Here is a 27,860-nt window from a genome sequence, read left to right on the forward strand (position 1 = left end):
CAATTCCCTAGGAATAGAGGAAGATTTCAAAGCCCCAAAACCACTACCAACAAGCAGTGACTCACACGTCACTCACCCCTCCCACACAACACCAGTGGGGGGGAGGATACGTCAATATTACGAAGCATGGGACAAAATAACTACAGACACATGGGTCCTAGCAATTATCCAACATGGTTATTGCATAGAATTCCTGCAATTCCCCCAGACATACCACCAAAAACACAAAATTTATCAAAATACCATTCACAGCTTCTAGAGATAGAAGTTCAAGCACTACTGCAAAAAAATGCAATAGAATTAGTACCAAGCACACAAATAAACACAGGAGTTTATTCACTGTACTTCTTGATACCAAAAAAGGACGAAACACTGAGACCAATTCTAGACCTCAGAGTAGTAAACACATTCATCAAATCAGACCACTTTCACATGGTCACACTACAAGAAGTGTTACCATTGCTCAAAAAACACAACTACATGACAACCCTAGACCTCAAGGACGCATATTTCCATATACCAATACATCAATCACACAGGAAATATCTAAGGTTTGTATTCAAAGGAATACATTACCAATTCAAAGTATTGCCTTTTGGTTTAACAACCGCTCCAAGAGTATTCACAAAATGCCTAGCAGTAGTCGCTGCACACATCAGAAGGCAGCAAATACATGTGTTCCCGTATCTAGACGACTGGCTAATCAAAACCAGTTCGCTCACACAATGCTCAAACCACACAAATCAAGTCATACAAACCCTCTACAAACTAGGGTTCACCGTCAACTTTGCAAAATCAAACATTCTGCCAAGCAAAGTACAGCAATATCTAGGAGCCATAATAGACACGACAAAAGGAGTAGCAACGCCAACTCCACAAAGGATCCACAATTTCAACAGAGTCATTCAACACATGTCTCCAAACCAAACAATACAAGCAAGAACAATACTACAGCTCCTAGGCATGATGTCCTCATGCATAGCCATTGTCCCAAACGCAAGACTGCACATGAGGCCCTTACAACAGTGCCTAGCCTCACAGTGGTCTCAAGCACAGGGTCACCTTCTAGATCTGGTGTTGCTAGACCGCCAAACTTACCTCTCGCTTCTATGGTGGAACAGTATAAATTTAAACATAGGGCGGCCTTTCCAAGACCCAGTGCCACAGTACGTAATAACAACAGATGCTTCCATGACAGGGTGGGGAGCACATCTCAATCAACACAACATAAGAGGACAATGGAACATACATCAAACAAAACTGCATATAAATCATCTAGAATTATTAGCAGTTTTTCAAGCACTAAAAGCTTTCCAACCAATCATAACCCACAAATACATCCTTGTCAAAACAGACAACATGACAACGATGTATTATCTAAACAAACAAGGAGGAACACATTCAACGCAGTTAAGCTTGTTAGCTCAAAAAATATGGAAGTGGGCAATCCACCATCAAATTGGTCTAATAGCACAGTTTATTCCGGGGATCCAGAATCAGCTGGCAGACAATCTCTCTCGAGATCACCAGCAAGTCCACGAATGGGAAATCCACCCACAGATTCTGAACACCTACTTCACACTCTGGGGAACACCACAAATAGACTTATTTGCAACAAAAGAGAACGCAAAATGCCAAAACTTCGCGTCCAGATACCCACACAAGCAATCCCAAGGCAATGCCCTATGGATGAACTGGTCAGGAATATTTGCTTACGCTTTTCCTCCTCTCCCTCTCCTTCCTTACCTAGTAAACAAATTGAGTCAAAGCAAACTCAAACTCATTTTAATAGCACCAACGTGGGCAAGACAACCCTGGTACACAACACTGCTAGATCTGTCTGTAGTACCACACATCAAACTGCCCAACAAACCAGATCTGTTAACGTAACACAACCAACAGATCAGACACCCGGACCCAGCATCGCTGAATCTAGCAATCTGGCTCCTGAAATCCTAGAATTCGGACACTTACAACTTAGCCAAGAGTGTATGGAAGTCATAAAGCAGGCCAGAAGGCCATCCACTAGACACTGCTACGCAAGTAAGTGGAAAAGATTTGTTTGGTACTGCCATCATAATCAGATACAACCACTACACACAACTCCAAAACATATAGTAAATTACTTACTTCATTTACAAAAAGCAAAGCTAGCCTTCTCTTCTATTAAAATACACCTTGCAGCAATATCTGCATACCTGCAAACTACATATTCAACTTCCTTGTATAGGATACCAGTTATCAAAGCATTCATAGAAGGGCTTAAAAGAATTATACCACCAAGAACACCACCTGTTCCTTCATGGAACCTAAACGTGGTTCTAACAAGACTCATGGGCCCACCTTTCGAACCCATGCACTCTTGCGGAATACAATTCCTAACCTGGAAAGTTGCCTTTCTCATCGCCATTACATCTCTAAGAAGAGTAAGTGAAATTCAAGCGTTCACAACACAAGAGCCTTTTATACAAATACATAAAAATAAGGTCGTCCTACGACCTAATCCAAAATTTTTACCCAAAGTTATTTCACCATTCCATCTAAATCAAACGGTAGAACTACCAGTTTTTTTCCCACAGCCAGATTCTGTGGCTGAAAGAGCACTACATACATTAGATGTCAAAAGAGCATTAATGTACTACATTGACAGAACAAAAAACATCAGGAAAACTAAACAGCTATTTATTGCATTCCAAAAACCTCATGCAGGTAACCCAATATCAAAACAAGGTATAGCCAGATGGATAGTTAAATGCATCCAAATCTGCTACCTTAAAGCAAAAAGACAACTGCCCATTACTCCCAGGGCACATTCAACAAGGAAAAAAGGTGCTTCAATGGCCTTTTTAGGAAACATCCCAATGCAGGAAATATGTAAGGCAGCCACTTGGTCTACGCCTCACACATTCACCAAACACTACTGTATAGATGTGCTATCCGCACAACAAGCTACAGTAGGTCAAGCTGTATTAAGAACTCTATTTCAGACAACTTCTACTCCTACAGGCTAAACCACCGCTTATGGGGAACTAACTGCTTACTAGTCTATGCATACCATGTGTATCTACAGCGACAGATGCCATCGAACTGAAAATGTCACTTACCCAGTGTACATCTGTTCGTGGCATCAGTCGCTGAGATTCACATGGACCCACCCACCTCCCCGGAAGCCTGTAGCAGTTCAGAAATTACCTTCAATTTTGTACATTTGTATATATATTATTTAATCCTTTAATAGGTACATACTTACATTTTTCATTGCGCGGGCACTATTACTATAGTACAACTCCTACCTCACCCTCTGCGGGGAAAACAATCGAAGATGGAGTCGACGCCCATGCGCAATGAGCACAGAAGGAGGAGTCACTCGGTCCCGTGACTCGAAAACACTTCTTCGAAGAAAAACAACTTGTAACACTCCGACCCAACACCAGATGGCGAGCTCATGCATACCATGTGAATCTCAGCGACTGATGCCACGAACAGATGTACACTGGGTAAGTGACATTTTCATTCCTAGTCTCAAATGAAACTAGCATACACAAAAAGCTGCATTGCACCCGAAAATCTCAGATGCTGATTCAAAGAATCTGAATTGGTGGAGTTTTATGGTTGCAGTTGGCACTATTTTGTCAGGGCTGTGGAATTTAACAAAATAACTATTTGTCCATGGGACAGGTTGCTTCATGAATCTACTTGTCCTTCAAAAAATCTACTTGTCCCTTTGGTGCCATGTATTGCAGCAACAAAATATGGCAGTACTCATTATGTAAGAGTTCTGATTATGCCTGGGCTCATACCATAGTAAGGCTTGAATACTAGGACTTTCAACCCCTACTATAGCAATCTCCTTTTTTGCCACCTTTCCACAGATCTACGAACTGGGGCTGGAGTACGCAGTAAGCACTAGTTCCAGGGCGGGAATGCCTTTGAGTCTACGCAAACCTACTAACATGAATGTATTAAGACTCACCAGCTCTCCTCTCCTCTTTTCCCATACTGAGAGAGGCTGGTAATTTTCTCCTGACAAGGGCAGAAGTAGACGTTCTTCCAGGATTGGGAAAGAATTGGAAGGAGGGAATGTGACCTTGGTAAATGTTCCTTAGATTTTCACACGAGCAAATCTGCCATTGCATATTTGCTTGTGTTAAAATGTAGTCCATAAATATCTTCTAGGGATATGATTTCCTGGTCTACTTCTGAAAATTCTTGTGAATTAATCAAAGCCACTAATGCAAAAACATAGACCATGGGTACCCTTTGTGACTTTCTTTAAGAATTTGGCCCCAACTCGGGTCTGGTGTTAAGCAAGACATTTTGGGGGTGGTTTACTAACATTTTGCACTGGCGTTGCCCAATAAAAATGACGCAAACCAGCGCAAAATGCTTTTTTTACATTTATTATTATTTACTTTTCAGTGCAAAACTTGATTTGAGCTAGAAATTACCTAAAAGTAACGAAAGCAGCGCAAAGAGCTGCTTTGCTTTACTTAGCATCAAGGGGGCATTACATGGACGTTCCCATGCAACCACCCACCTTTTTTGAGGCAAGACCTTATCTGCCAAAAATTTGATACAAGGTTGTGCATCACAAAACGCTTTTTAAAACGAGGCATTAAAAAGAGAGATGGTGTATTTCCTCCTTTCTTTTTGTACTTTGCACGCGTGCTGCACTGTGCAGCACACCTACAAAGTAGAAACACTTTTTAAAATGTTGTCTAGACTAAGGGCCTGATTACATACTTGTTGTAGGGGATTACTCTGTCACAAACGTGACAGATATCCGATCTGCCTTTTTACAAGTTCCATAGGATATAATGGGCAGGATATCCGTCACGTTTGTGACAGAGTAATCCCCTCCGCCAAGGTCGTAATCAGACCCATAGCATTTTGTACTGGAATGGAACCCTTCCAGTAGAAAACCTATGCTAGACTCTCGCACACACCATTGCACTATGGTGCAAAGGTGTGTGTGTGTGTGTGTGTGTGTGTGTGTGTGTGTGTGTGGCACACTGCAGCAAAAATCTGCTCTGGTGCTAGGGAGAAGGGAGCCATAATGCAGTAGATATGGTGCACTCCTGCTCCCTCCCAGTCGCGCAACGCAGCACAGCATTTTTGTCTGCTGCGTTGCCTGACAGTCTAGCAAATCTACCCCAATGTTTTTATTAAAATTCTATTTCTCTCTCTATCCATCTACCAGCTGGCTTTACTGTGAGTAATAGTATTCTGCTCTTCCACAAGGAGCATACTGGCACACAAAGTAGTTTTGTTCAGTGCCAGGAACTACTGTGGCAATGTGTGCTTTTTGAGACCCAAATTTGTTTGCTTTTTGCCAAAGTTTGTTACAATGCAGAGGGCCGGGCAGCTCCCATAACAATATTTTAAATAACTGCTTGTGTTGCAAGTTGCTTATTGGTTACACGCCTTGAGAAAGCCCTGGCTTATGTGCCTAGGGGCGAAACACGTGTTGGGGCTGACCCTCTAATCTATTTCTGCTTTAGTCCAATTGGATGCTAACTGTTTTCTGAAAATCAAGAAACCATAATTCCTATTGGAGCAACAAAGGCTCTCTTTCGTCATTTTGTACACAAATCTCACTGAACCCATGATATATTGCTCTAAGTACATAAAATTTCACAGTAATTTAGCAAACCATTTTTCCCCGCTTTCATGTTTTTTTGGAATATTTTATTATGAAAGCAAAGAATCGTTAATCTTGCTTCCAAGGTTCTGCAAACATATGCATCTAATCAGAGATCATTCTGGGAGCGTTATGTTGCCTCATATTGTTAAACTTTTAATTGTGCGCGTACACTTTTTTTTTTTTTTCTTTTTTTTTTACTGGAACCACTATCCGTAATGCACTGTGACTTTATTATAACATTTATTTAGAGTGCTTAGCATAGTAATAAAGGCTTTGCATTAATTAACAATAAATAAACATTCAATCAGCATAGGAATGCAAAAATTACCACAACTGCAGACAGTTTAATTCCATGTAAATTTGCAGCCAAAGGGTTTGTGCTGCAGGGGGTTGGGCCTACTTGTCCCAAGGACAAAATAAACATGAACTTGTTTGTGACCTCAAACAATGTCTTGGGCTATAGGACTTTTACACCCTAGTTGTACTTGAGGCACATGATAAAGGTTTTTCTACTCGAGAGAGTGCCAACAGAGGTGACATTGCTAATGTGTTAAAGACTGACAACTTTCTAACAGTGTATATTTAGAAAAAGCCCTGTTCCCAGACTCCTTGCCTTTCTAAACATAGGCAAGTTTAAAGTAATGTTTTTCCATATGCAGAAAAAATAAGCGGGCTGAGGTCTGTGGCACTTTGCTAGAATTTAGCTAAGTGGTAACTAGCATGAACATTAGGACATTGAAATACTTTTGTAGTTGATGGTATCCGCTTTGTTGACCCTTGTAGGAGTGTGTTAAAAATCACCCACCTTAAGTTTCTGGTATTTTGCTTGTGAGATTCTTTCACATTGAACTGCAGATAAGCTATCCACACCAAATTTGTGTACTTTTTCCCAACATCCGGGGAATTCCAAAGGTACCAAGGGTTTGTGGGTTCCCTTGGAGGGGACCGAGAAATTGCCCACAATATAGCTAAATTTTATTATTTTGGGGGGTGGGGGTTGAATGGAGAATGGGGCTAAAAGTGCCACAGAGGAAAATGTTCTGTTTTTTGTTGCAAGTGGCAGCAACAAAAGGTTGGCGTTGCTAAAATCACCATCTTCCCAGCTATCGGGAGCAGGCAGAGTTGATTCAGATAACCATATTTTTTTTACCACAGTTTTGGCATTTTGCTGGGAGATAGCCAATTTCTCCTATTTTTTGTGCTTTCAACTTCCTTCGAGTTTGTGGTAGAAACAGATGTGAAATCCATGTGGATCCCTTAAAGCTATATGTTTCTGAAACCTAGACAAAGTCCTGAATTCCTCAAGGTGTCATTTGTGTAGATTCTTAAAGTTTTCCCAAAGACAATAAGGGGTCAAATAAAAAAAAAAATTGAGTAGGAAAAAATAGCCATTTGTGACTTTTGATTTGTAACTTTTCTTCACAATATCCGATTTACAAAATCAATATACCATTACATCTGCTAGACCCTTGTGCTTGCAAGGATATATAGGGTTTGTGGGTTTTCCAAAAAACTCAAGGTACCCAGTAACTGAGCTGCACCTTACAATGAGTTTTTGCTGTCTACCAGGTTTACACCAATTCATATGGAAAACATTTTAAAATAGTGAAAAATATGAATCAAGGAAACCTTTGTATTTCCAAAGTAGGTACACGATATGGAGTTTAGAAGCATTGGTTATTTGCACATCTATGAATTTGTGGGTATCCATACTAACCTTGAATTAAAGGGCATTTCTCTAAATGATTTCTTTTTTACACACCGTCTTACATTTGGAAGGCACAAAGGCAGACAGATACTATTGGTAGTAACCCTTGTTCTACTATTCTGTGTTCCCCTAAGTCTCCTGATCAAAATGGTACCTCACTTTTCTGCGTAGGCTTAGGGCCTGCAACAGGAAACGGCCCAAAACGCAATGTTGGACACAAAACTGACCATTTTTTTTTGCTGTACTCCTAGCTGTAGATTTTGGGCCCTGGCTCAGCCGGCACCTGGGGAAACCTAGCAAACCTATACATTTTTGAAACTAGACAACTCGAGGAATCCAGAATTGGGGTGACTTGCGTAGCTCTCACTAGGCTGTTACCCATAATCCTTTGCAAACCTTAAACTTTGACTAACAAACACATTTTCCTTAGGTTTCTTTGATGGAAAGTTCTGGAATCTGAGGGGAGCTGTAAACTCCCTTCCACACCAACATTGCCTCAAGTCTTCAGATAAACATGACACCTCACTTCTGTGCCTTGGTCTAGTGCCTGCAACAGAACAAATCAAGCCAGCGTCAAAGAGGGTCCCTTTACGAGGACTTCCATTGCTGTTAGTTTTATCTGTTCCTGTTGTGAACACTAGGCCCAACTGTAAGGAAATGCCTCCTTGGCATGGTTACCCCCTGACTTTTTGCCTTTGCTGATGCTATGTTTTGAATTGAAAGTGTGCTGAGGCCTGCTAACCAGGCCCCAGCACCAGTGTTCTTTCCCTAACCTGTACTTTTGTTTTCACAATTGGCACACCCTGGCATCCAGGCAAGTCCCTTGTAAATGGTACCCCTGGTACCAAGGGCCCTGATGCCAGGGAAGGTCTCTAAGGGCTGCAGCATGTCTTATGCCACCCTGGGGACCCCTCACTCAGCACAGACACACTGCTTGCCAGCTTGTGTGTGCTGGTGAGGACAAAACGAGTAAGTCGACATGGCACTCCCCTCAGGGTGCCATGCCAACCTCCCACTGCCTATGCAGTATAGATCAGTCACCCCTCTAGCAGGCCTTACAGCCCTAAGGCAGGGTGCACCATACCATAGGTGAGGGCACCAGTGCATGAGCACTGTGCCCCTACAGTGTCTAAGCCAAACCTTAGACATTGTAAGTGCAGGGTAGCCATAAGAGTATATGGTCTAGGAGTCTGTCAAACACGAACTCCACAGCACTATAATGGCTACACTGAAAACTGGGAAGTTTGGTATCCAACTTCTCAGCACATCAAATGCACACTGATGCCAGTGTACATTTTATTGTAAAATACACCCCAGAGGGCACCTTAGAGGTGCCCCCTGAAACCTTAACCAACTACCTGTGTAGGCTGACTGGTTTTAGCAGCCTGCCACACTCGAGACATGTTGCTGGCCACATGGGGAGAGTGCTTTTGTCACTCTGTGGGCAGTAACAAAGCATGCACTGGGTGGAGATGCTATCACCTCCCCCAGGCAGGAGCTGTAACACCTGGCGGTGAGCCTCAAAGGCTCACTCCCTTTGTTCCAGCACCACAGGGCATTCCAGCTAGTGGAGTTGCCCGCCCCCCTCCGGCCACGGCCCCACTTTTGGCAGCAAGGCTGGAGGAGATAATGAGAAAAACAAGGAGTCACCACTGACCAGTCAGGACAGCCCCTAAGGCAACCTGAGCTGAAGTGACTCTGACTTTTAGGAATCCTCCATCTTGCAGATGGAGGATCCCCCCCCAATAGGGATAGGAATGTGACCCCCTCCCCTTGGGAGGAGGCACAAAGAGGGTGTAGCCACCCTCAGGGCTAGTAGCCATTGGCTACTGCCCTCCCTGACCTAAACACACCCCTAAATTCTGTATTTAGGGGCTCCCCTGAACCTAGGAAATCAGATTCCTGCAACTTAAGAAGAAGAGGACTGCTGAGCTGAAAAACCTTGCAGAGAAGACGGAGACACCAACTGCTTTGGCCCCAGCCCTACCGGCCTGTCTCCCTCCTTCGGAAGAAAACTGCTCCAGCGACGCTTTCCCCAGGACCAGCGACCTCTGAATCCTCAGAGGACTGCCCTGCTTCAAAAAGACCAAGAAACTCCCGAGAACAGCGGCCCTGTTCAACAAAGACTGCAACTTTGTTTCCAGAGGAGCAGCTTTAAAGACCCCTGCAATCCCCGCCAGAAGCGTGAGACTTGCAACACTGCACCCGGCGACCCCGACTTAACTGGTGGAGAAACAACGCTACAGGGAGGACCCCCAGGCGACTCCAAGACTGTGAGTAACCAAAGTTGTCCCCCCTGAGCCCCCACAGCGACGCCTGCAGAGGGAATCCCGAGGCTCCCCCTGACCACGACTGTCTGAATCCAAAATCCCGACGCCTGGAAAAGACCCTGCACCCGCAGCCCCCAGGACCTGAAGGATCGGAACTCCAGTGCAGGAGTGACCCCAAGGAGGCCCTCTCCCTTGCCCAGGTGGTGGCTACCCCGAGGAGCCCCCCCCCCCCCCCCCCCCCCCCTTGCCTGCCTGCATCGCTGAAGAGACCCCTTGGTCTCTCATTGAAACCTATTGAAAACCTGACGCGTGGTTGCACCCTGCACCCGGCCACCCCCGCGCTGCTGAGGGTGTACTTTCTGTGCTGACTTGTGTCCCCCTCGGTGCCCTACAAAACCCCCCTGGTCTACCCTCCGAAGACGCGGGTACTTACCTGCTGGCAGACTGGAACCGGGGCACCCCCTTCTCCATTGAAGTCTATGTGTTTTGGGCACCACTTTGAACTCTGCACCTGACCGGCCCTGAGCTGCTGGTGTGGTAACTTTGGGGTTGCTCTGAACCCCCAACGGTGGGCTACTTTGGACCCCAACCTGAACCCCGTAGGTGGTTTACTTACCTGCAAGAACTAACAATAACTTACCTCCCCCAGGAACTGTTGAAAATTGCACAGTGTCCACTTTTAAAATAGCTATATGTGTTTTATGTAAAAAGTATATATGCTATTGTGATTATTCAAAGTTCCTAAAGTACTTACCTGCAATACCTTTCAAATGAGATATTACATGTAGAATTTGAACCTGTGGTTCTTAAAATAAACTAAGAAAATATATTTTTCTATACAAAAACCTATTGGCCTGGATTTGTCTCTGAGTGTGTGTTCCTCATTTATTGCCTGTGTATGTACAACAAATGCTTAACACTACTCCTTTGATAAGCCTACTGCTCGACCACACTACCACAAAATAGAGCATTAGTATTATCTCTTTTTGCCACTATCTTACCTCTAAGGGGAACCCTTGGACTCTGTGCATACTATTCCTTACTTTGAAATAGTGCATACAGAGCCAACTTCCTACACCAACCGCATACGTGGGGCAGCATTTGTATTGGGACAAGTGGGGAAACGCTGGGTGGCAGGAGTTCTAGTTTTCTTCTGATTCTGGAAGAACATTGCACAGAAATGCAAGGATAATATGATTTTAGTCACATTTTGAGGTTTGCTGGGCATTGTGGGTAAGAAACCTTGATGGGATCCATGCGAGGTCCACCACCCTCTACTCCTCTGGGTGTCTAGTTTACAAAAATATCTAGAGTTGGTCTCTAGGAAAAATCTACCATGTACACCATGGCAGAGAAAGACAGAAAAGACAAATATTTACTGCACAACTATCTGTTCCTCAAGTAATTGAAAGTTCAAAAAATGAAACCAATGACTCGCAGCTCGTGAGCCGTAAAGCCGCAACTGGGCACCAATCCCTTTACACGCCATTCACACACCTTTTATGCGTGACACACAAAACCATTCACACAGTTATCATGCATGACACACAAGACCGTTCACACCGCCAGCCGCAGGCCCAGCACATCACAACACTCATATCAACAGACAGCACCTTTCAAGGGCCTGGCACTTTAACACGCCCACATGACTGACACCGCAATTGCACAGGCTGGGGACTGATGGAGTGTATGGACTGCCGTTTGGCTAGCAGTGTGTTTAGTGATCAGCAGAACACACTGCCAGCCGAGCTCTAGTCCATGCATACCGCCAGCCGAGCTCTAGTCCATGCATACCGCCAGCCGAGCTCTAGTCCATGCATACCGCCAGCCAAGCTCTAGTCCATGCATACCGCCAGCCAAGCTCTAGTCCACGCATACCGCCAGCCAAGCTCTAGTCCACGCATACCGCCAGCCGAGCGCTAGTCCACGCATACCACCAACCAAGCACCAGTCCACGGACACTGCCAGCTAATAGCCAGTCCCCACACACACCACCATCACGTTCTAACAAAAAACTGGTAGTAGATGAAAAAGTGTAACGACAAAAGCAACAGCTCTGACTAAATACATCACACTAGTGCCAACCCTGAAATCTGAACAAAAAATATAAAACAATATAGACCAGTCCGTTCACTTTTACGCTCCTGGTTGTTCCCAAAAATTCCACTGAGTGGGGTACATTTTATAACATGCGGGCACACATACCTCCGGATTAGAAAGGTACGCTAGTCACTACATTCAACTCTTCTGCACGCCTCTTCGGAGACGTTCTTCATCTCCTACAGGAAATGTTTTATTATTTTTTTATTTTCAGGGGTAGCGGGAGGACGGAATCAGGAAGGTTGCGATCTTTCAATCTAGCGACATCCTCCACAACTTCAACTCTAAGAATACTTGCCTGCTCCAATACAACAAGGCTGCCCATTACAGACTGCTGAAACTGAACAAATGTCACCTTTGAATCTGGAGAGCAATCCTTGGGTTCAACAAAAGCCATGAAGGTTGCTAAATGACACAAATGAATAGGCAGCTTTGTATACCAAATGTAAGCCTTATGAACAGTAGCGTAGGGCTCCAACCTCTGATGTTCTGTCTACACCAGCCAAGTGCTTATTGTAGTTTAAAATGCACACAGATCTGCGCGCTTCAGCAACGCGACCCCAAACAGTCACAGGTGAAGTACTTTCATAATGAATGGTTGTCAGCATGTGGTCATCTCTCCTGTCTGAAAAGTTCACCGCTAGAAGTTCATCACTACTCGAGGCACTGCACTGTCCCCTCCGAAGATTTTTTACATACAAGTTCTATAGGGTAACATTCGCAGTTAGGGCTCATTGTGCCACAATCAACTGTGTCCACTTTGAGAAATTCCCTGAACAATTGCACATCAGTGTAGAAGTTTCTGTGTATAAATGATAACCTTTGTTAAAACGTCCTCCACCAAGTTCCCACATAATTTTCTCTCTGACTGCAAAAGTGGACGGACAACCAGTGGGGTCAATAGAACAGTCCCTACAAGTGTACACCTTGAACTCAGACATCCAATACTACTCTCGAACAGCATATACATCTGAATTCCATGAAGTGCCCTCTTGCCTAAAAACCAAACGCTCTTGAACAGGACCAAAGGCTCATCCACAGCTGTTCCTTTCCTTGGAATATAGATCCCTGAAAAGCGATCTACAAAATGAACAAGGCCAGGCTGAATCTTGAAGATACAGTCACAGTCATGGCAATGCTGAAGCATTATCAACAGAACACGGCATCTGAAGCAGAAGCAAATACTGATCACAACTCATGGTTGCAGGAAATATGGCTGTTGCCATCAAGGGACTACTAGACCAATATGGAGACTGTTATGTCTTCCTTATAAAACCCATCAAAAATTTTAAACCCAAGCACTTCTTCAAATCAGCCAGATTAGTGGGAGTCCACCAAATAGCTCTAGAGTGGGGCTCAAGTCTGGCACTGCCACCTCCATAAACAACTGAAACAAATTTAAATGCAGAAAGTTGTCTGTATTCACTGTACACCCGGCAACACCAGTAAAGGCAGGCAACACAGGCCGCACCACGTTTGGGGCAACCCAGAATTTAACACTTCCAGTGGGAAGACTTTCAGCTTCAGGCTGCAATCCAGCTGCCTCTTGCTGCACTATCTGCACACCAGTGTCCTCCTCTAAAAGAGACACTTCCTCTGCACTGAGAGAGGCTTTATCATCGGATGATTCCTATCGGACAAAACATTCACTGCCAGAATCTTGGATTCCTTACTAATAAAAGTAACACAGCAAATAAGTCAACAATAATCAACACTGTGTAAAATAAGTAATAAACAAAATGTGGCTTTATTAAACAGAAAGCAGAACTACTGGCATATAGGAATCTGGAAGGAAAAGTCAATCAGTACAAAGCACACAAAGACATGTATACTCAAAAACAAAACCACTCACTTGCCGGAGATGGCTAGACTCATGATCACCTGCACCTACTCTGCAGAGACACGGCAAGCAGCAATGATATCAGACTAGAAAGGAAAAACAAAAGAAAAGAAAATTACACACGAAGCAATTCAAAACACAATGTGCATAAATCCACACAATAAAACGGAAGCTAAATATGCTGCTCTTATTACCGGGGTTGGGCGGAGCTTGCAGTGTTCTACTCCGCGGAATTCCATGGAATTACCTAAAAACTGCTGAATTCTGTGGAGTTCTGCCCACATTCGTAACCATTTACAATCCAATTTCGTCTCACAGCTACATCAAAGCTCCTGTCCCAGACATGAAAGTGGGGGTAGTACTGGGAATGCCACCAACCATAAATCAAAGCGCCAGCACAGGCAGGACGGTCTCCAATTGCAGCCCTAACTAAATAAACTTTAAGCACTTGCCTTTTTAACTACTACTTGCATGCAGTGAAATTTATTTCTGCCTTTCATGAACTGCGCTCTTGGTGCACTTTTGCGAGCAGCATCAGGATGTCAACTACTGATGCAGCTTTATCAGTTAGCCAAAAGCGAGGTGGCGCTAATGTGCTGCAAACACAATTATGTTATCTTATTATTCAAAGCAAAGTTATTAACGTAAAGTGTGCCATGGAAAAGCCAATTTATTTTATCAGTAGATTGCTCCAAAGAATCATCGCAGTGAAAAAATATTAATATCCTGTACTACGCATACTTAAGTTATGTAAAATGCGTTAGTTAACCGTGTCTAAATAAATGAAGAGTTGTGGTGCTCAGTGAAGCGTTTTTCATACACACCAAATTCCTTATTCTTAATAAGAATGAGTAGGGAGGCTTACCTTAGGCAGCGGGAGCCCATATCTCACCTGCTAGATACAAGGCATTTCGCATTTGCCTTGTACGTACTGTTCTGGCTTTGCTCAGCTGCAGTCAGGATTTGGAATGGTGAAAGGATTGTCAGTGCCACACTCAATGTTTCATTTCTTGTCTGCACTCTGCAGTAACCTTCATCCATCCCTAAAAGTTAATTGACCGCTCCGGGCTGCAATACGCTGCTCTTTGCTGCCCCTGCAGATGGTGCCCTGTGGCTCAATGATCGGTCTGCAATCCACCTTCGAGTCCACCTAGTGGTCTCATGGTAGGGACAGTATGTGAGGTGCCATTTTGGCAATAAACCTCGTCGAGCGACTTAAGTCTGTCGACTACCTAAGAGCTTTCCTGCAGTAGCAGGAGGTAGAAGTGATGCTCTGGGAGCTGGAGTCCCGCAGGCCCTTCCGGAAGACAGAAAACCTGCACACTAACTACAAGCACCATAACATATGCAAATGGACCTGAGGCTCCGCCCCAGTCAGACAGACTAGAGCGCAGCCTGCTAATTCTGGGATTAGACCAGTAGTGATTTTAGTAATGGGTGTCAGATGCCACACTTCACTACCTGGCGGATAGCAGAGTTTTTGCCAAACTCTGCTCTCCAAGTAGAGCATGGAATGGGTGTAGGAAGTTGGCTCTGTATGCACTATTTCAAAGTAAGGAATAGTATGCACAGAGTCCAAGGGTTCCCCTTAGAGGTAAGATAGTGGCAAAAAGAGATAATACTAATGGTCTATTTTGTGGTAGTGTGGTCGAGCAGTAGGCTTATCAAAGGAGTAGTGTTAAGCATTTGTTGTACATACACACAGGCAATAAATGAGGAACACACACTCAGAGACAAATCCAGCCAATAGGTTTTGTTATAGAAAAATATATTTTCTTAGTTTATTTTAAGAACCACAGGTTCAAATTCTACATGTAATATCTCATTTGAAAGGTATTGCAGGTAAGTACTTTAGGAACTTTGAATAATTACAGTAGCATATATACTTTTCACATAAAACACAAATAGCTGTTTTAAAAGTGGACACAGTGTAATTTTCACAGTTCCTGGGGGGGGTAAAGTATTGTTATTTTTAGCAGGTAAGTAAATCCCTTACAGGTCACAGTTTTGGGCCCAAGGTAGCCCACCGTTGGGGGTTCAGAGCAACCCCAAAGTTACCACACCAGCAGCTCAGGGCCGGTCAGGTGCAGAGGTCAAAGTGGTGCCCAAAACACATAGGCTTCAATGGAGAGAAGGGGGTGCCCCGGTTCCAGTCTGCACGCAGGTAAGTACCCGCGTCTTTGGAGGGCAGACCAGGGGGGTTTTGTAGGGCACCGGGGGGGGACACAAGTCAGCACAAAAAGTACACCCTCAGCAGCGCGGGGGCGGCCGGGTGCAGTGTGTAAACAAGCGTCGGGTTCTCTGTAGGTTTCAATGGAAGACCAAGGGGTCTCTTCAGCGGTGCAGGCAGGCAAGGGGGGGGGGGGGCTCCTCGGGGTAGCCATCACCTGGGCAAGGGAGAGGGCCTCCTGGGGGTCACTCCTGCACAGAAGTTCCGTTCCTTCAGGTGCTGGGGGCTGCGGGTGCAGGGTCTTTTCCAGCCGTCGGGACTTTAGGTTCAGGCAGTCGCGGTCAGGGGGAGCCTCGGGATTCCCTCTGCAGGTGTCGCTGTGGGGGCTCAGGGGGGACAACTTTGGTTACTCACGGTCTCGGAGTCGCCGGAGGGTCCTCCCTGAGGTGTTGGTTCTCCACCAGTCGAGTCGGGGTCGCCGGGTGCAGTGTTGCAAGTCTCACGCTTCTTGCGGGGATTTGCAGGGGTCTTTAAATCTGCTCCTCTGTAACAAAGTTGCAGTTCTTTTGGAGCTGTGCCGCTGTCCTCGGGAGTTTCTTGTCTTTCTTGAAGCAGGGCAGTCCTCTGAGGATTCAGAAGTCGCTGGTCTTTGGGAAAGCGTCGCTGGAGCAGGTTTCTTTGGAAGGCAGGAGACAGGCCGGTAGGTCTGGGGCCAAAGCAGTTGGTGTCTTCTTTTCTTCCTCTGCAGGGGTCCTTCAGCTCAGCAGTCCTCTTCTTGTAAGTTGCAGGAATCTAAATTCTTAGGTTCAGGGGAGCCCTTAAATACTAAATTTAAGGGCGTGTTTAGGTCTGGGGGGTTAGTAGCCAATGGCTACTAGCCCTGAGGGTGGGTACACCCTCTTTGTGCCTCCTCCCAAGGGGAGGGGGTCACATTCCTATCCCTATTGGGGGAATCCTCCATCTGCAAGATGGAGGATTTCTAAAAGTTAGTCACTTCAGCTCAGGACACCTTAGGGGCTGTCCTGACTGTCCAGTGACTCCTCCTTGTTATTCTCATTATCTCCTCCGGTCTTGCCGCCAAAAGTGGGGCCGTGGCTGGAGGGGGGGGGGCAACTCCACTAGCTGGAGTGCCCTGCGGTGCTGGAACAAAGGGGGTAAGCCTTTGAGGCTCACCACCAGGTGTTACAGCTCCTGCCTGAGGGAGGTGATAGCATCTCCACCCAGTGCAGGCTTTGTTACTGGCCTCAGAGTGACAAAGGCACTCTCCCCATGGGGCCAGCAACATGTCTCGGTTGTGGCAGGCTGCTGGAACCAGTCAGCCTACACAGATAGTCGGTTAAGGTTTCAGGGGGCACCTCTAAGGTGCCCTCTGGGGTGTATTTCACAATAAAATGTACACTGGCATCAGTGTGCATTTATTGTGCTGAGAAGTTTGATACCAAACTTCCCAGTTTTCAGTGTAGCCATTATGGTGCTGTGGAGTCCGTGTTTGACAGACTCCCAGACCATATATTCCTATGGCTACCCTGCACTTACAATGTCTAAGGTTTGGCTTAGACACTGTAAGGGTACAGTACTCATACACTGGTGCCCTCACCTATGGTATAGTGCACCCTGCCTTAGGGCTGTAAGGCCTACTAGAGGGGTGACTTATCTATACTGCATAGGCAGTGTGAGGTTGGCATGGCACCCTGAGGGGAGTGCCATGTCGACTTACTCGTTTTGTTCTCATCAGCACACACAAGCTGGCAAGCAGTGTGTCTGTGCTGAGTGAGGGGTCCCCAGGGTGGCATAAGATATGCAGCAGCCCTTAGAGACCTTCCCTGGCATCAGGGCCCTTGGTACCAGGGGTACCAGTTACAAGGGACTTACCTGGATGCCAGGGTGTGCCAATTGTGGAATCAAAAGTACAGGTTAGGGAAAGAACACTGGTGCTGGGGCCTGGTTAGCAGGCCTCAGCACACTTTCAATTCAAAACATAGCATCAGCAAAGGCAAAAAGTCAGGGGGTAACTATGCCAAGGAGGCATTTCCTTACAATGGGCAAAACTCTGAGAACTCCGCCAGCGGAACTGTCCTCGCCGCCCACCCCCAATTATTACACCATTTACACACAAGAAATGCATTCATAAAAGGCAGAGATCCTGATTTGGAGTAAACGGTACAAAAATGTTTTCTTAACAAACACATGCAACTAAAAAAACTGCAGTTCTTCCAGTGCTGAAACTGCAAGCAGGAGTCACAACAAAGGAAATCAAAAGTGGTGCGCTACAATAAAAAGGCAAAATAAAACATTACAATCGCAAATGATAAATAAAGACAATTAACATTATTAAACACTATGTAGTCTGCCCAGCACCATCCAGATGCCAGCCTCGCACACTGCCAGCCAGAAGTCAGTCGACACACAACGCCAGCAAAATCCCCAGTTCAAACACACACACTGCCTATCTAGCGCCAGTCCACACATACTGCCATTCTAGCGCTAGTTCACACACACCGCCAGTCTAGTGCCTGTCCACATCCACTGCCAGCCATCCGCAGGTTCACACACGTACACACACCACCAGTCAAACGCCAGTACACACACAACCAGCCTAACGCCAGTACATGCAGTCTGTCAGCCGAACGTCAGTTCACATAGACACACGGAAACTTTCCCTAGTGTCTAGTGTTTTTCTGCCCCCCCTTGGGGGCAGATGGGCCTAAACATATCACCGATCTGCCCCACGGGGGGCATAAATAGCCAAAGTTTGGGTTCAAAATGAAAGGGGGGTGACCCTTGCCTAAGGGGCCGCTCCCCTAATTGAAGGAAATCCCTGGTGTCTAGTGGCTTACGGCCACCTAAAAACAGCTGATCTGACCTTTGGAGTGGGGCGGAATACACAAAAATGCCCAAATGCCCCCTCTCATGAGGAGCGACCCTTGCCCAAGGGGTCGCTCCCCCAAGAGAAAAACGAGCCTGATGGTCTAGTGGGCTTCCACCCGCTCCCCCTCCCAGAGGGCAGATCAGCCGTTTTTATGCCAATCTGCCCTCTTGAGACAGAGGGGAATCTATAATTCCTAAAAATAAATTTCTCCCACAAGGGGATAGACACCTACCCAAGTGGTTTCTCTCCGAATGATTGCCAAATGAGTCCCTGGTGGTCTAGTAAGGTTTCGGCCCCGTGGGGGAGAGGGAGGGATTTGGGGCTCAGCTGAGAAAAATGGCCGGTTTACCCACCCCGGAGTTTGAAATGAATAAATAAAGAAATATTTATTTACTTTGCCCACTTGGGCTTCGACCCTGGGGGGGGGGGGGTCCCAGCCCCAACACAAAAAAAATCTTTGGTGGCCCACTGATTGGATATCTGCTCCAAGAATGCAGCTCTTCCCCCCCCCCCCCTCCCCCCCTGTGTTTGTTTTCAATTCCCCCTGCCCCCTTCTCTTCCCCCCCTTCATTGAACCCCCCCCCCCCCCCTTCCTCCACCCCCCAAAAAAACTCACCTCATGGAGGTCCTCTCTCCAAAAGTGCTGGAAGCCAAATGTCGTCCAGCGCGACCCAGGAGGCTTCTGATGATGTTGGTGCACCCTGCGTGCACTGATGTCATCAGAAGTTGGAAGGAGGGGTCCGCGGGATGGCAGCAGAATCTCTTCTGCTGCCATCCCTGGTGGGAGGGTTTAGAGAGGCAGCCCATGGGAGTAAGGGGAGGTGTCAGTGCTTTTCCTGTGGGTGGGTGCGAGAACGGCACTTTGGCTTCATCACACCTCCACCGTGGCTTAGGACAGCACAGAGACCCTTTCAGCACAGAAGGGGTTAATTATTGTGAGTACTCTTGTCATTCAGTATGCAGACCGCACTTGCCCAGTTTATCGGGGTTGGTTGGACTGTTGTTCTTAAACTTATATCATCTTACTGATACCTTTGTTTCTGTGCCTGCCACTTTCATTGTCTTTATCGGTGGATCATAGCAGTTTGAGTGTACTGCAAAGACACAAGACCAGGGATCAGCGGGAGCCGTGATCGATTGCCTCTTGTTACCCACTGTTAGCGAGTGTGTTGCCTGTTCTTTTGTCACCTATTCCTCTCCTCCTGCAACATTTACATGTTTTGGGTAGATGGTAATACTTACACTTGTGAGGTCACCTCCTTACAGTTACCTCATTTTGTGCACTGTTTTTATTGTCATGTATATTCTGCTCGGTTAATCTCACATGTGCTTATTATTTTCTTTCAGGTATAGATGTGGAACAGGTGTCTGTCGTCATAAATTTTGACCTACCTGTGGATAAGGATGGAAATCCAGATAACGAGACGTACTTACACAGGATTGGTCGGACAGGTCGCTTTGGGAAGCGTGGATTAGCCATCAACATGGTGGACAGCAAGCATAGCATGAATATCCTGAACCGCATTCAGGAACACTTCAGTATGTGGCAGCTTGGTCTCAGTTATCTACCCTTACTTTGCCTCTGCCAGAACCACTTTTCCCTAAACGTTCACCCATACCCTACAGTTTTCTTTTTAATATACTTCTCAGATTGTGACCTCCTTTTTTTTTTTTCTACATACCGCTGAGTTTATTATTATAATTTTTTTTTTTTTTGCAAAGTATGAATGTAAGAGGTTTATGTCCTCTGGATACACTCAATCTTCTTTTCTCATTTGACTGCATAGAGGTTAAGTAGGTCTAAACCTCAAGAGTGAGCTACTCACCCACAATTGAGTATGTTCTCAACAGGAAGGTAGTGCTGGACCTTGACACACTCTAAACTTGTATCTACTGTTTGCTTGTTAAAAACGTCTTCCAAAAAGAAAGACTGTATTTTGGCTTTTTTGGCTTGTGCTGCAAAGAATATATATTCTGATGATAGACACAGACTGAATATGCTGCCTTCACCTGTGCTATTTGACCCGAGAAAAGAAAAGGGAGAAATTAAGGAAGAGACAAAAGTTTGAAAGTTCAAAGTCTAACCTTAACCATCTTAATGTCCCCGCAAGCAAGCAATGCCAAAGATGTCTTAAAAAAAAAAAAAAAATCAAGCTTCCTTATTTTCCAAAATCCTCCATTAACAACAAGCTTGTCAATTGACTGCATTGGTAATAGTAGTATTACACAGATTTTTTTTAAAGTCACGAGCGCTTGTCGCATCACCCTCACTACGGTGCAACTCCAATGGCTTTTCTTGCATCGACTTTAAAGTTAGCTGCAGCATCCACGGAGCCATCTTGACTGGCTCCCTTGTATTCCTGCATGGTCACATTGTTCTGTAGCTGTACTGGACCCCCCCCCCCCATCCCCATCCCCACGTAGCTATGACACCACTAGACTTGAGACTACGAAGTGCTAAAAATAAAAAACAAAACGCAGCAGGCACGAATCTGTTTGCTTAGTATCTGGAACAATATCCCTATATCCTTTAGGACTATCCAACACTGCACTAATTTAGGAAAGAGACGAAGATCCACCTCTTTAAAGGACACAAAATCAAGATGCAAGAATGGTCCACAAACCAACTAACCTTCCATATAGGCTGAGACCTTCTTTGCCTTTGCCCCTGTTCAGTTTGGCGAGGCTTGTGCTATACAAATACTACATGTGTACATTGTCAACACCATTGTCGCGTAGGCTCTCATTATCCTAATGAGACTACTGGATTTTTAGCGGCAAGATCGTTCACAGTGTGGGGGACTGAGTCTGACCCACAGTGGATGACACTTGTCACTCTAAATCCGGGTTTTGCTCCGGCTAACTAGCAGTGCCTCATCTCTCCCAAATGGTAGAGACAATTGGGCAGCCGAGCGCATGACATCTTAATACTTCTCAGGGAAGTTGTGGTCACTCGGTTCACAACCGGTTCTCTCATACACAGCGTGGTCTCCTATATAAATGACAATAAAAGCAGTGTAAGTTTTAAAGATTGGTTTAAGAAAACGACTGCATTTTAGATAGCAAAGCGTGAGCTGCAATAACCAGAACTACACAACACAGTAATATTAAAATAGTAACGATGAGAGTGAAGCACAAGAATAAAGCTATCATAGTGCCGCTAGGTTATTCTCTCACTAAGTTATATTTTCGAGCTCAGCATCTTAAGCTCTAAGCCTGCCTTTCAGGTTCCCCCTGGAGGACACCGACCCTCATACCTGAGCAAAGGCCTGTAATCTGCATCAGCATCTGCAATGGGGCATTCAGCATACAGTTTTGGGTCCCTGGCTGGAATCTCCCTCTTGACGTGTACTAGGACTAGAAAGTGTTTTTATAACTAACACGCAGATGTTCTAAGAAAATAACCCTACATAAGGATGTGTATTTTCTACGAATGCAAGAGACTAAACGTCTACCACGTTTACCGGCAATGTACCAGACTGTAGCCTTGACTGCAGCACAGGGTTATCGAGAATGCATTATTTGAGAACGCAGAGCTGAACTAAGCGAAACAGTGTGATAGAGGAAATTAAAACAAAACCGTAAAAACTGGTTATTGTAAAATAACAGTGCGACGCTAAATAAAGTATATCTAGGGCAAAGTGCACAGCGGCCTAGTATGTAAAACTAACGTGCATGAAGCTATATTAAAAACGATTACACTACACCATTATATCATCAAGAGCCTCTTTAACAGACTCCATCGCATGAGATCCTCATTGATGACCTCAAAAGCAGCCTAATGCTTGATCTGAAAGTACAGACCATTGCACAAAATAACAGTCACATGCATTGCATTAGAACAAATGGAGGGCACACGTCAAATGCGTTTATACATGGGATTTCTAAGTGTACCAGGGGAAGCTTTCCTAAATTACTGTACTGGAATTTAGTGTAATGCGACCAGCTTTCTACGTGCTGCATCAAAATGAAGCCATCAAAACACGGGCAGCATAGCTTTCATATAGTAAATATTTAAAAGGGACGGCATGACTTTGCATATGCCGCCAGTGTGGGTTTAGTGGCTGCGGAGTAGTACAGATCAACATCATTTCTTCAACATAGGATCCCTGCCAGGCTATCCAGTGACCTAGTGATCTAGACTTCCTCAGTAGAAGCTAAGCACCATCTACAAATGGTAGCAAGGAATGTCCGGTTACCAACCACTTGTTTGCTGCTGCAGCCAACAATACTGGAACTCTGAGAAGCATAATCAATGATATCGCTCAGTCTTTATCCATTTGTCTTTGCTGTGAATGAGCCCTGCAAAATAATTTGGATAGTATCCGCTTTAGACCACACACTTTGGTACACAGATCGGCCCAGTCTATCAGTAAACGAAATGTTCAGCGTGGCTCCTGCTTTCCTCATGAAGGCCATGGACCAGAATTTTATCATGCTTTGCTGAGCACCTGAAGCTTATTCCATTGTTTTCAAGGAGACTGTGTAGGTGATTCATTGAGCAATAAGGCGCATGCCACATTCAAATTTTGTTACTTAAAATATATTCCAAGGTGCTTTGTGGTACTGTGATGGGTGCATGCATCCACTCTCCTCCAAACCACAATAGTCCTGTTCATCTTCTGTATTTTGAGAATTTCGATTTCCATATAAATAAATTAAAGTTCACCTAGCAGTGGACGTGCACAGACAATCTGTTGACAGTCTCCTATCAGCTAATTAGAATTCATTTGCAGTCTTCCGACAGTTTAAAGGTCTGTTTTAGCATGGAACAGAAAACTGTGCTTCAAACTCAAGACATTCCTTGACGCTAATCATGACGTGGCATTAAAAGCAGTCTTTTTGCTTTCATTCATATCGTCCAGATGAATATGTTTAATACAAAATATTATATTGAAAAGCCCCTTCGTTTCCTCAAGGAAACAATAAATATCTAACTTTAGGTCTATCACAAAGGTTCCCTAAAGAATCATCTCAACAAGCCAGTTGCCTAGTCAGTGTTCTTTTTGAACTCTGCACATTCTCCTGAAATCAAGAGTCTTGGAATTCCACCTGCACATAACAGAATCTTTTAGGATGATAGATCACTTCTTTGTAACTTTCAGTAATGCAAACCAACATAGTTCGCTCTAAGCAAAGCATGACTAGATGGATAGCTGTTTTATCACACTTTGTCAAACAGTGGCAGTGAAGCAGCTGCTTCTAGGGAAAGTAACCAAGCACCCAAGGACGAGTTTGGCATCAAATGCAGCACTGTTTGCAAATGTTCTTCTTTTGGACATTTGCAGCGACCTACTGTATTCTCGCGGTGAGTGTTGTGTAGGACGATTTTGATGACAATTATGAGGTACGATCTGGATGAGGGTTTTGACACAGTTCGAGTTAGCCTGGGATTTACTGTAACCACACTGCAATGAGGGGTATTGCAATTAGGGCAGTTTTCTGTATGAGCACTTCCGAAGACGAGTATTAATTGGGAGCCATCTATTCATTTGGGTTGCACAAATACGTGACTTTTCTGTACTCCTATTCTTTTCCTGCTTGCTGCTATCCCCAACTTTACGTACCTTGACTCCTAAAGGAGGGACGAGAAACTGCTTCTTAAAGCACTGTGCAGTCTGCCACCACGTGTACTTATAACAAAACACTTATTTCTTTGCACCAGTGCGCACCACCATCACTATTTTGTTTTTAAGAAGCATGCTTCTCACATTTTGCATTACTGCTACCATCAGTTCTCTCTGCCCAGTCTTCAGTTTTTACTTCTGTTTGTCTATCCTTTTGTAGCCCAAACAGCCTTCCTATTGTGAAATTGGCACCTCTCCAGCGGTTTCGCACTTTCTACCTCTTTCCATACACTCTTTCCTTATCTGCACCGCTCAGAACTGTTCTTTTACTTTAAAATGTTGCCCTACCTCCATTACTACTTATCTTTCTGCTAATCTGTCCCCCTTTTTCTAATGGTCTCATCTTAGTTCTTCCCATGCTGTCATCCTCAGTTAGTTAAGACACTTTTCTCTGCGACTTTGTCAGCCTTCTGCAATTTTTATTTTGCCCCCCTCCACATATTTTTGTTATTTCCCCTTTGCTTCATTTGTATCATTCTCTTTCCTTCTGTTGTCCCTGCATTACCCAACCGTTTCTCTAATATTTAATTTCTGCATAAAACAATGAAGTGATAGACAGAATATTTGAATTAATCTCAACCACTGGTAAACTGCTTTGGCCACTTTCCAGTCCATCCCTTTTCGCCTGTGGTGCCATTCTAGAAGGAACCAGCCATGTGAAAAAGTGACATGACCGGGCAGTTAGAACTCAACTGCTCACCGTGGAGCAGGACTGGGACTGATTTACATATGGCTGGTTTCTCTCTTGAGTGACCTTGATGGACTGGATGTGGCCTGAGCGATAGCCAGTGCCTGAGATTGTCAAGCCTTCCTTACATTGCTTTGTCGTTTGTAGATTTGTCCGTTCCCCTTTCTCCTGCTCTTCTTGAGGCTCTTACTCACTCTTTGACTTTACTCCTACAGGTAAAAAGATTGAGAAGCTGGACACTGATGACTTGGATGAAATTGAGAAGATTGCTAACTGAGTAAGAACAGAAGCCTTCACTGGGCTCCCCTCTGCTTGAACTCACTGCAGTCAATTGGCCAGGACTCCGATTGGAAATCATGAGGACATCAAGAACGAATGGAGGCCTCAATTTGATAATGATGCCACAAGGTCCTATGAGAAGGGGATATTGGAGTCCACAGCTTTGGTACTTTGTTTTGCGATTTTAGCTTGGGAGACCTTCAGCCTTCATGATCACAACTAACTTGCCAAAGTGTGGGACGTAGAGGACCAGACGTCAGTAAAAGACCATCTGAATGACTTTGCAGGAGACAGCAGGCTCCTCTCAAGATTCTGTGAATAGATTTGGTATACCGGGGTTCTGTGGACACAAAATAACAAAAGAACATGTCGGGGCACCATGTGCCCACATTGTATAAATGAATTGTCTGCAAGATTCTGTAGAAACTGTGCCAGGCAGTGTTGTTTTCCCCAGGGAATGGATATTGCATTTAGTTTACAGAGGCATTGGGAGTGGATTATGGCCAGATACATGAGTGTTAGTGGACGATCAATCATCCAGTGGATGACTTGTTTCCCTCTGGTTAGATAACTGCTTCCAATGTGCCCTCTCCTAAAAATATTTAAACAACTTATTTCCATAGGAGATATTCCTTTGTTTTAATGATCCACCTGTCCAGGGTGTAGTTTTTATTTAAATGAAACAAAACCTGATTTGTGCTTGTTCAAATGAGGGATTAAAACGTCTGAGATGGCCAGAGCATGTCATGTGCACCATTACTCCAGTAACCTCCACAAACTCAATCATTTAATTCATGTCAGAATGTGGGCAACCGTGAGGTACAACTGGTTGAGTGTCCTTTCCGTTTCCACACTGCACTCGTAAATTTTGATAGGCCAGGATCCTGGTTAAATTGATGATCCAATTAATCTCAGCTATTTTAAATTCACTGATTGGCTTAATGTATTTTTATAAACCATTAAAAGGATAACAATTCAGTTTTTTTATTGGATGAATATGGGCCTAGACTACAGTTTTACATTTGAATTTGGATCCAGACTTATGTGGTAAGTTTCATTAAGAGGAGTTAATGGTGTGTTCAAAGGGAGAGTTAACCATGATAAAATACTTTTCAGAATTTTCTGTTTCAAAGTATTTGATTGGGGCTACAATAGTGAGACACTGATTTGACATAGAAAGTTAGCAAGTGTTACATTGTGTTCAGAATTACTGAATTAGGTGATGTTGTGCTCATGGACATCTCACTTCTGACGCCCATCAGTAACCCAAGTGGTTGAAAATGGGATTTTCCGCTGGGTTTTTGTGTGCAGAACACTCCTGCAGAACCTGGGTAGTACTTGTTAGTACTTTTACAAGGATGAGTAAAACAAACTTGGTGAAACAGAGGTGAAGTGGGTATGAAGCTGTTTGGGTTATTATTTTGCATCTTTGCTCTTGATTGTGTTGAAAGTCCTCTCTGTGGTAGGGTTACCTGGTTTATTCTGCTCACTGGAGCAGGTGGGGAGCACATGGAAAGGGGCTGCAGGGTTTTATGTGAATGCTTGTTTAGGTCCTGCTGCCTCCAGTACAAATGCTTTTTCCGCTGCTGATTCTGGCTGCTGGTTTGTGTGTAATCTGGATTAAAAGCTGCTGAAACCAAGCGTGGTTCTACTCTTCCTGATTGCTCTTGTAACACTTTAGTGTCAGTCTAATTTACTGACCTTTAGGTTGGTGAGGGTATTTGTTGGTTAACCAAATTAGGTTGAACTGGAATCATCAGAATTTTGGGGTATGTTAGGGAATGTGAAGTACTTGCTTATAAAGAACAAATTTTCAGTGTGCTTTTGTGCTTTTGGAAAGGTGAGTTTTCGAATGCTGCACACTAATAAAAGGTCACTTGGAACAGGAGTAATTGAGTGGTAGGTGGTAATGTAAGGTTTCTTCATTCTAAAAACGAGAGATTCAAGAAATCAGTGGATGTGAGCGGATTGCAGCCTCTGCTGAGGGACTGTAACTTGGATGGAGGGTTGAAGTTGCAAAGGGGCCCTGTGTTTTTTTTATTTTTTATTATTATTTATTTTTTACAGTTGTCATTACAGTTTCACCCTCATGACCAAAAGGTGTCGAGCACCAACAAAGAAATTGATACAATAGAATAAAAAAATTCCTATCTTTCGTAACAATGTTTCAACTTGATTAAGGACACAGAGGTGAGGATTCCGCTTTCTTCCTTCACTTTATTGCATGTATTTCATAAAACAGTAGTCATTTTAAACATGAACAGACTAACTTTCCCAGAAACTACAGGGAAATAAGTTAACATATAGTCTTATTCCACTTTCTATTCTCCCACTTTCTTCGTGTGACTCATTCCATTGTAAATTTCTTTTCATTCCTGTTTAGCCTGGTCAGTCCTTGTGAACAAAACAATCCAAATTAGAAGTGCCCTCATCAAATCTATCAACAGTGATCTATAGCCAATTCTCAATACCAGTACAAGTTCTACTGTCACATATTAAAATGTATTACTTACTCCATGTGAGACGATATGCCTGTTCGATTTTCAAACAGTAAAAGCTCAATCACAACCCCTTTCTTACTTCTGAAGAGACCATATCCACTAAGTTCCTACAGGTTGGTCTTAGGATGTTTCATTACCAGGAAGCGTAATCCTTGCCTCTGTGT

General features: G+C 44.4%; 1 protein-coding gene across 1 annotated transcript in view; it reads left to right on the forward strand.

Annotated features, from left to right (window-relative positions):
• The window catches only part of LOC138300657 (ATP-dependent RNA helicase DDX19B), a 129,543-nt gene extending 102,708 nt beyond the window's left edge, over nucleotides 1–26,835 (forward strand). The window contains exons 12-13 of the mRNA XM_069240282.1: nucleotides 19,949–20,140; nucleotides 25,132–26,835. Of these exons, the coding sequence (XP_069096383.1) occupies nucleotides 19,949–20,140; nucleotides 25,132–25,193 (254 nt within the window). The 3' untranslated portion in view covers nucleotides 25,194–26,835. The remainder of the gene's footprint in view (nucleotides 1–19,948; nucleotides 20,141–25,131) is intronic.
• Nucleotides 26,836–27,860: the final 1,025 nt, after the last annotated feature.

The sequence above is a fragment of the Pleurodeles waltl genome, chromosome 6, assembly GCF_031143425.1.
Source record: "Pleurodeles waltl isolate 20211129_DDA chromosome 6, aPleWal1.hap1.20221129, whole genome shotgun sequence".
Taxonomy (NCBI): domain Eukaryota; kingdom Metazoa; phylum Chordata; class Amphibia; order Caudata; family Salamandridae; genus Pleurodeles; species Pleurodeles waltl.